The 9663-nt window shown below is 54.8% G+C and overlaps 2 protein-coding genes across 2 annotated transcripts in view; both read left to right on the top strand.

Annotated features, from left to right (window-relative positions):
- Window positions 1-1476: 1476 nt before the first annotated feature.
- On the top strand, window positions 1477-5559 carry PpBr36_10483 (uncharacterized protein; the record flags this gene model as incomplete). The annotated part of the gene is made up of 7 exons (XM_029897594.1): window positions 1477-2153; window positions 2425-2846; window positions 4221-4268; window positions 4328-4395; window positions 4487-4887; window positions 4994-5098; window positions 5220-5559. The coding sequence occupies 7 exons, from the start codon at window positions 1477-1479 to the stop codon at window positions 5557-5559; spliced, it is 2061 nt and encodes a 686-aa protein (XP_029743961.1).
- Window positions 5560-6825: 1266 nt separating this feature from the next.
- The window catches only part of PpBr36_10481 (uncharacterized protein), a gene marked incomplete at both ends in the record, with an annotated part of 4713 nt that continues 1875 nt past the window's right edge, over window positions 6826-9663 (top strand). Inside the window, 3 exons of the mRNA XM_029897592.1 lie at window positions 6826-8776; window positions 8882-9269; window positions 9480-9615. Coding sequence (XP_029743963.1) covers window positions 6826-8776; window positions 8882-9269; window positions 9480-9615 — 2475 coding nt within the window. The remainder of the gene's footprint in view (window positions 8777-8881; window positions 9270-9479; window positions 9616-9663) is intronic.

The raw sequence follows: 9663 nt of genomic DNA, 5'->3' as shown, positions 1-9663 counted from the left end.
TTTTTTTTTTGGCCTTGTCCGGCAGGCAGCCATGCTGACTGTTTCTCGAGTTTCTGGAACATTTGCCTGGGTCTATTGGACATGTAGGTGTGTCAGGCAGAGCATGAGCTCCATCCACTTTGCCCAGGCATGTGCTGGAGCGACAGGCGGTCATCTTGATTTATTCCCAGGCTCTAGTGCTCTAACGCGATGGGAGGCGAAGCGTTGGCAGGTTGACAGTAGCGTCGGGAAGCGAGGACATGCCTTCCGCCCGCTACGGCCTGCAAAGGAAGGCCTTGCGCGACCGTGAAATGGCAGACATAGGAGATCGTCCATTTGCAATACAAGGGTCAACTGGCGGTGAGCTGGTAGATGGCATCTCCTTGCCGAAAAAGACATGGTCAAGTTGAAAATGAAATCTGGTGATGTTTGCCGGAGGAACTGCAATTCATTGATTTTCAGTCGGACTACCCTCCATCCTTGATAGGTCCCTATCGACTCGTATTGCCCGTCACAAAAATACCCCAGGCAAATGGCTTTTGAACAAATTGAAATTGTTCGCCTCGCCGACTCGTCCCTTGGTCGACCTCTAGCCATACGAACACCCAATCGAAAAAAAAAAAAAACCGCGACTGTCTTGCGCTATCCCAGCATCTATCCCAAAGTCGAAGTGGCTTGGCGTGTTGAGCCAAGTTTCACGTCGACTAAGCTTAGCTTGGCTTGGATCAATCTCGTTGGGCAAGCTACCCGTTCACCCCCTGGCTTGTCACACAGCGGCGCAGCTTGGCAGGTGGCCGGGGGGCTGGTATGGAAGACTGTGAAGCGTTGCGGTAGATGGGGATGGTGGAAGATCAATCGCACCGAACCAAAAAGAAGCATTATGGGTCGTGTGTTTACAGCCACGGCATTTTTTTTTTTTTTTCAGAAACCTCCGGGAACGCTTGCGCATCATCGCATCTAAACGAGAGCTACGTCGTGACGTCGTTAAAAGCAGGGCTGTGCCCAGGGGTGGCGGCGGTCATGCTGGCGATAATTCAGGGCAGCTATCCGTGTGTGTGGGGGAAAACAGACTTTCAAAATGCCCCCGGTTCAATCTTGCAAAAGCGTCATTTCTCCGCACAAGCTTGACCTGTTTTGTTGTCTTCGACACAGGTACCTCAGACGGACTACCTGAGGAATGGGGTCTACCACGGAGGAGGCCCTGCTAGGTACATTAGCACAAAGGCAAAAAAAATAGGACATGGTGGGGGACTAGCCATCACGTGTGATGATTTGACAGCTTCGGGTGAGGTAGATCAAATGATAAGGTCGGATCGCCATAGGACTAACGGGAGGTACAGAAGACTAAGGTACGGAGGAACCTTGGGGCAAGGCAGATAGACGTCTTATCTTTGTGCAAGTAACGCAGTCCCTGGTTCGTTTAAATCACTCCAGGTCTGGTCCATTCATTGCTGTCTGACCATCCTTTCATCATCAATATCAATACATTCATTCACAATGGCGCAGAGCATCAGTGGTAACAACATTCTGAATCCCCTTGCCAAGGGTCCTGGGCCCACCGAGCCCGAGCACATGCACTATGGCGACCATTCAAGCAGCTACTGGCCGGAGGGCTGGAACTATCAGAGATACAGTGACGCGACAGCAGAGGACATATTGTCGCTGCCCGAGGGCGAGCTGGACAAGATGCAGGCGGGACTGAGGGATGTTCTGGGCGAGCACGGCGCGGCGGCCATGTCCAAGCACAATTTCGAGAGGAGGCTGTCGGGCGGTCCAACGATGCTCGATACCTACACCAGCAACCCGCGCGACCGCAGAGCGAGCGTGAGCAGCACCAACGTCGACACGGTGGCGCCTAGCTGGCTCAAGCAGTGGAGGAAGCGACACGAGGGCCAACCCTGGGGTTTCGTCGGTGTACGGACGGGATGCTATGGAGGGAATGGCGCCGAGCAGAGGTGGCAGCAGTTCCGGGCGCAGTTTCAACGCATCCTCGAGGTGCCCTTCGATTGGGCTGTCGAGAATGGCAGAAGCAGCAGCAACAACAACAGCAGCGGCGGCGGCGGAAGCGATAGTGGCGGCAGTGGGGAAGCGGCATCTAAAGCGCGCGAGATGTTTGAGGTGCGCTGGATTGAGGACCCCGCGCTGGATGGTGCGGATGTGCAGATCCTCAGGGGGTGAGTTTTTTTTTTTTTTTTTCTCTTGTTCCATTGCAGCCTGTTGATTGTTTCGGGTTGCTCCTCATCTGTTCAAGTGTGGCTTGATCTTTTTTGTTTGGGCAGATTGTCTTGCCCCTGTTTTTTTTTTTCTCTTTCTTTGGCCTGCACTCGTTCCTTTCGGCATTTGGTTGGCAGAATCAAAATCAGCCTCAGACGGTCATCAATGTGACGTCATTGACAGCTCGTGGGGGAGAATCTGCGCTAACCCCAATTGGTTCAACCCCAAAAGCAAATTCCAAGAGCTTCAATCCACGCTCTCGCCAGGCTTCAGCCAACCAGTCTTCCTCTCCGCAACGGATCAAGTCGTCGATTCAGTGCTCGCATTGGCGCCCGAGGACCTCCCAACCACGGCCTCGCGGCGCGGCAGAAACCCCGCCCCCTGGATCTACGCAGTCGCCGCCTCACCCGACCGCGGCGTGCCTGACGAGCATGTCGAGTCGGCCTGGTTTCGTGACGTGTTCAAGGTCGCCATCGAGGTCCTTGCGGATGAGTTGTGGTGGATAGTCGACTCGGGCACCATGCCGCTCAGGCGCATCACCCGCGGCGTCAAGGGAGAGGGTGTGGCGGCGGACGCTGGGAACGACGATCTGGAGGACATTTGGTGGTCCACGGCGCCATCAGCTGAACGGTTGAAGAAGGTTACTGAAGGTGGTGACGACTAGTCTACCGGTAGCTTATCCTTATCGTCGTCTCTTTTTTTTTCTTGTCTTTTTTATTTCGTTTTGTTTTATCCCGTCTAGCGTTCAACAACCCGATTGTGTCCAAGTATTGCATCTGTTCTGTTTGCTGCCACAGTTTCTAACGGTTATGCGCACCTCGCTCGACCTCAGCCTGCCTTACCGATCAACTAGTTCCAAGTTCTTATTTCATTGCCCTATTGCGTCCTTAACTATTCCATTCGCCAAGCTTGACTTGAAAGCTATTGCGCGCTTTTTTAAAGCGGCAAATTCACCAGGGGACCAGAGGCAAACGTAATTCGCTATCTTCCTTCTACGAGCAATAATTTGAAGCATTTTAGCATGCAAATTTCCCGGTCCCATTGTGGAACTCTAACTGAACCCCTCATAGCTTTTCTGGCGAAACCGCCCATCAGCAACCTGGTCAATTGGTGTAAAATTTATTCATGTTAAGTGTCTTGCAAAGCAAGCCATGTCATACGATTCTCGCCTATTTGGAGCAAAACAATCTATACCACGTGTTTGCTGGGATTTCCTCAGCCATTGACTCAGTCTAGTGACTTTGGACCAGAATCTACTACCGGTACCTTTGGCCAGCGCCAGTCCTGGGACTCTCTGCTCTAGTGAGCGACTATGGCGACTTTCGGTTTAGGCTATCAACAAGACCAATCAACGTCTCACTCCAGTCCATGCGCCCCGGATTGCTAGGCCTGTCAAGTTACACTAACCCTTGATCCGCCCTTGCACTAGCAGCTATTCTCATCGCAGAGCCAGCCGATAGTTGCTGCTACCCCAAGGGCCGTCAGATTTGACAGGCAAGGCGACATGCAGCTTGCTCTTATCTCTGCACAGCTGTCCTTGTGCGAGTTGCTATATACCCATCCATCTGCAGAGGCCTACCGCGGCAAAGTGATCATTGAAGATCTTGTCTTGAGAAATCGACCGTCCATTCGAGCTCCGTCTACACCTGTAACCGGTGTCCCGGGAGTGTCTCGATCTCGAACGACAAGCAAGGTTAACACAAGACCATGCTGATCCCCCGCCGCGCAACACGGGATTCGCTCCCATTAACCCACCCTGATACAACACGACTATGGTATTACTCGTGTTGTATCCTTCCGGCGTTATCACTACCTATTCTGCTGCTTCGACTTTGGACGGCCAGCTTCATCTTTCGTCGATGGAGGACGACTGACAGTGAGTGTTATTGATGGAATCGCCGATTTTGCACTCTCCCGTGAGCGCCAGCTGACGATAATTTGTTCGACGACTCCCAGCGCTCATCGCCCTTGCTGCAGTAAGCACATGCTCAACATCCATAGCATGCAATGTGCAATAGCTAACCCAGGCGACGTCAAGGTTTTCGGGGTGATATTCGCAGCCACCGAGGCTTATTGTTAGTTGCTTGCTCGCCAGAATACTGCCCACTGTCCAAGCTAACACGTTGGTTCTCAGTCATCTTTGGCATATATGAAGTGACGACCGGAACGGCTTCCCTTCTGAATAGCGTATATTTGTCCAAGGTAGGCTTTCCGTCTTCCTCGATCCGACTTGTTTCCCTGCTAGATGTGTTCTTCCCTAACGGTGTTGTCAAAACTTTTGTTTTTATTTCAGCTCAACGGCCTCGTCTCCATGCCGGCTTACTGCATCGCCACCGCGCTCGCCAAAGCCTCCGTAATACTCTACCTCCTCAACTTCACCACAACCGCCAGCCCCCGCGCAATCCGAATCGTTGCCTACGCCACCTTGGTCCTGTCGATTATCCAATGTATAATACTCGCCGGCGGCACCATGGCCTGCGCCGCCGGCCTCCGGGGTCTTGTGGACCTATTTGGGACGGACATCTCCAGCGTGCCCACATGCACCTCGCTGGGTGAGATTTGGGTCGCAACCGCCATGATCAACTCGTTCACGGACCTGGTGATACTGCTACTTCCCATGTGGATACTGCGGCCCCTGCAAGTCGGCAGGGCAAAAAAGATTGGGGTTCTTGCGATCCTGATGGCGGGTGGTTTGTGAGTTTTGCCTGCGTCTCTCCCCAACGTCGTTGGTGAGGCTTTGGGGATAGAAGAGCGATGAATTGCTTTGCTAATTAGCAAATGATCTTGCAATAATTCCCAGCGTCTTTAGCGTCAGCGTGTACCGCGCATACAAGTCTTATGAATCTTTCATGATGCTTTCGAAAGATGTCTCCCTCTGGTCATTTTCCGACACGTCTATGTGGTGGTGAGTAATGCAGCTGCGAAAGACCCCGTCAAGAATACGACCCGTCAAGATACGACCAGGCAAGAATACGACCCGGCAAGAATACGACCCGGCAAGACTGACCATCTGTTTGTCATGACAGCGTCGTGGAGCTTTGGGCAGGGATCATCTGCGCGTGCCTCCCGGCACTTCGACCTTTCTGCAGGCACATGTGCGGTCTGGTACATGAGAAAACGACACGGACGGGGGTAACGACTTCTGATGCTTCAGGCCGGCGCAGCGGCCTGCGCTTTCACACGTATACGCGACAGACGGAGATGGAACTTTCGGCAACCACCAACACCGCACCGCATAGAGCTCCCAGTCGAGAATCATCAAGACCCATACAGGAGTCTATTCGACCTCCATCGCCCAGCTTGTCGGTCGGATCAAGGGAAAGATGTCAAGATGTGGAACGGAGGTCGTTGGCGGAGCATGTATAAAAAAAAATAAAAAAAAAAAGACTATTGCTAATCGTACAATTTAATAATGCACATTCAGTTGTAATTGCAACCACAACCTCCAGGAGGTTTTCACCAACTACAGTAGAAAAAAAAAAGCTTAACGCTTACAATTTTGAGTACAGATTCGCCTTTTGACGGCTGAGGTTAACAATGAACAGGGACAGGGACAGGGACAGGGACAGGGACAGGGACAGGGGGAAGAAACATGGCACTGCCGCGGATTAATACTGCAAAGTGATTCCCGGTGCCAAAATGCCATGTTCTGATTGGGGCTTGTTCTTTTTGCATCGGGGACTAGCGGGACTGGGTTTGGCGATCAAACAAGGGATGGTTGTGCTGCTTCCTGGGTGGTAGTTATTACCGTACTTTTTCCTTTTTTCTTTTTCCATACCCCAGTCTGCTGAACCCTTCTTGCCCTTCAAGTTCAAGTCGAAACGAGAGAGGGAATAAGGCACGCGACCACATACCTCATGAGGACAGGCCTATGGAGAAGAAGCAGAAATGAGAATAAGATAAGCACTCCACCGACTGGTGGGGCGGAAATCCCATGCAAGTGGAGGACGGCTCGGGGCATCTTGTAGCCAACCAAACGCCATTATGGAGTGTTTTTTTTTTATTCGGGATTCCAAAAAAGACAAGAAAAAAAAAAAAAAGAGGGCGCTCCAGCCAATGTTTGATGCTTGGGGGACGCCAAGAGCCAAGTAACTCTATTGTCGCGAATAACTTCCACACCTATGGACTTGGCAATTGAGAAAAACTTGGCAGACGTAGGAATTCTGCCTTTTGTCGCAGCGGCCTCTCATTTCCCCCCTACCGTGGGGCCACAAGTGGTGTCTGTTACTCTAGAGTTGCAGTTGGTCTGGCGGGATGTTTGGGTTGTAGTTTTGTCTCGAGATCTCCCACACGGGTTCTGTTGTTTTTGTTGTTGTTGTTTTTGATGTTCTGTATTTATTTGATCCTGTCTTTATCGTTCGCGAGCAGCTGGCTGCAGATTTTCCCGAGTTTTCTTGTCCATCTTTCGTCCTTTTTTTTTTTTTTTTATTATTTATTTTTGTTTTGTATTGTTTTTTTTTATCTTTAGTGCTGTGCGCAGGATCTCTCTTTTTATTGTAGGCTTCTTTTTCTTTGGTGTTGTCGTCCTCACTCGTTGAACCAATTCTATCGTCTATTCTTCCTTCTATATATCGTCCGCTCTACCCCGGAAATTCCAAGAGCCTTAAACAAGGAGCCAAGTCGCGAGCCAAGATGTATATCCCCGTGGGGTCAAAGCCCAACAGCATAGCGGAGCTCGTAGCCGATCTCGAGCGGCGCCAATCTCAAAATCCGGCCCGAGGTGGTGTCTCGAGCAAAGCGTCCACGCAGTCCGCAAACACGGCCAACACGGCCACGACAACCCCGACAACCCCCGTGCCAGACCCTGCAGCGGGGAAACAGTCCCCCGCGGCCGCGATCCCCATAGGGACACAACCTAGAAGCTTGGCCGAGCTGGTGGAGGACCTCGAGCGCCGGCAAGCCAACGCACCCGCCGTCGACAATGATGCTTCGAGTGTGGCTTCGGGTCAGTCGGCCCCGTCTGCGGCCAGCGCCAACTCCCGGGCGACTTCGAATGCGGGCAGAGGGGCCGTGGCTCCGGCGCCAGCTGTGCCTGCAGCCCCTGCGGCCAAGGCTATCAATGGACGCTCCGAAGATCTTGTTGACTTTTTGGTCGGCCTTGAGCGTCGCCAGGCTCGCCGCAGCGGCACAGGTTCGTCCGTGCCGTCCGCACAGTCTACCAAGTCTGCACCCAGCGTGAGCTCCGCGGGATCTTCCAACCAGGGGAGGGGACAACGCACCCCTCCTTCCGCAACCCCGACGACGCCTCCTGCAGTGGCTCCTCCTGCGGCGACTACTCCTCCTGCGGTGGCTCCTCCTGCGGCAACCACTCCTCCTGCGGCAACCACTCCTCCTGCAGCAACCCCTCCCGAAGCGACTCCCCCCGCAGCGACTCCTCCCATAGCCGCCTTGGCTCTGAGCGGACGGTCCAACGACTTGGTGGACTTCTTGGTCGACATCAACCGCCGCCAAGCCAGGCCGGCCGTCGGTAGCCAGGCCTCCAGCGTGCCGTCCCAGAAGTCTGCCAACACGCAGGGAACCAACAACTCGGCGGCCACTTCCAACGGCGTGCAGCGCGCCCCGGCTGCTCCTGCGACGCCAGCCGTCCGGGCAATCAGCGGGCGTTCTGAAGATCTGGCAGATTTCCTGGTGAGCCTGGATCGTCGACAGGCCAACGACAGGCGTCCAGGCCGAGACGGTGCCGCTAGCGTTTCTTCAGGAAACACAGCCAACTCGGCGGCTACTTCCAACGGCGGGCAGCGCGCTCCCGCTGCACCGGCATCTGGACGCCCTGCAGCGCCGGCCGGAATCGTTGCCAAATCCATCGCTATTGGCGAGCAGCCCAGCAGCATGTCCGAGCTGATGGCGGATCTCGATCGCCGTCAAGCCAACAGGGCCCCCAACGGCAGGGATGATGCCACGAGCGTCGCTTCTGGGCAGTCTGCCAACTCTGCGGCCACTTCGAACGCAGGCAGAGCGGGGACGCCGGCTGCCCCCGCGAGGCCGGCCGCCCTCGAAGCCAAGTCCATCCCCATCGGTAGACAGCCCAACAGCCTCGCCGAGCTGCTGGCCGATCTCGAGAAGCGTCAGGAGAAGAAGGACGGTGCGGCCTCGAGCGTATCGTCCGGGTCGTCCAAGTCGGCCAAGTCGATCAAGTCCAAGGCCGGCCAGGCGACGACTAGCTCGACGCCCGCCCAGGCCACACAGCCACCCACATCCCTTCCCGCGCAGTCCACGCAGCCACCGACTGCCCTCCCTGCACAGTCCACGCAGATACCGACTGCCCTCCCTGCACAGTCCACGCAGCCGGCTGCCCAATCCACTCCCCCGCAGACTCCCGCTGCCACCCCCGAAGGAGCCAATGGTGCAGTGCAGAGCCCGGCACCGGCGCCGTCTTCTGCCGGGGCAGGGGACAAGGTCAACGGCGCTGTCCCGTCGTCCACGGCACTGCCCACTCTGCCTTTGGAGCCAGCGAGGAGCTCTGCCGCGCCGACTGTCCCACAGAGCAATGCAGCGCAACCAGTGGCAAGCGCCCCTGCCAGTATCGACCCTCAACCTCAGATGAGTGGAGGAATGATGGCTGGAGCTATAGTTGGAAGCATTCGTGAGTATATTCTCCCAACCACCATCGTTGGCTCAACTACCCTGTACTGCTTATCCCTTGCACCCGCTAACAGACAGCCATCCGCTACTCTCCCCCCCCAATCAGTTGGTGTCGCCCTCCTCGCAGCCGTAATCTTCTTCCTCTGCCGGCGCCAGCGCAAGCGAGACCCGACCTCGGCCACCGAGCGCGGCCCCAACTGGGAGAGTCGCCTGTACGGCCCCGAGCGCAGCACCGTGATGAGCGGGGCCAGGACCACGATCCGCAGCTTCTTCTCGCGCCGATCCGCGGGTCCCGGCCCTGCCCAGCCCGGCAACACGTCAAACGCCCCGGGCCGGATGCCGTCGCAGTTCCCGACCCTGCCCAAGTCCGCCTTCGACTCGCGCCGCTCCGACCGGTCCACGGGGCTGTCGGCGCTCGACGAGAAGCAGTACCAGACGTACCAGAACCTGGTCGGACGGCTGAACCAGAAGCAGCCCGTGGGTTTTGATCACCCGTACTATCAGAACGATGACTGGAAATGAAGGGGATGATCTTGAGACAGGTGTACTTGGCGATGGTACGAGGAAATGCATGAGCCAATGGCGTGAGATTCTTTTTTTTTTTTTTTTTTTTTTTTTTTTTTGGTCACATGTTGTCTTCTTTTTGTTGGTCATGACATATATACTAATCTCTGTCATTGCCCGCGATGCCTTTCCTTAACCAGATTCGGCCTGAGCTTCCTGGGCGCGAGGTTTAGCGAGGAGAAGCTGGTCGGGCTTGCCTATGGCTACGAGCAGCGGACAAACTTTCGGGACAAGGTGCCGCCGATTAGGATCCCCAAGACGGAGCTTGGTGACATTGTTGGCTTCTGAAAGAGACCAAGGGGAAAAAAAAAAAAAAAAAAAAAA

This window comes from Pyricularia pennisetigena (genome assembly GCF_004337985.1).
Source record: "Pyricularia pennisetigena strain Br36 chromosome Unknown Pyricularia_pennisetigena_Br36_Scf_10, whole genome shotgun sequence".
Classification (NCBI taxonomy): Eukaryota; Fungi; Ascomycota; class Sordariomycetes; order Magnaporthales; family Pyriculariaceae; genus Pyricularia; species Pyricularia pennisetigena.
This window is presented reverse-complemented; position numbering and strand designations above follow the sequence as displayed.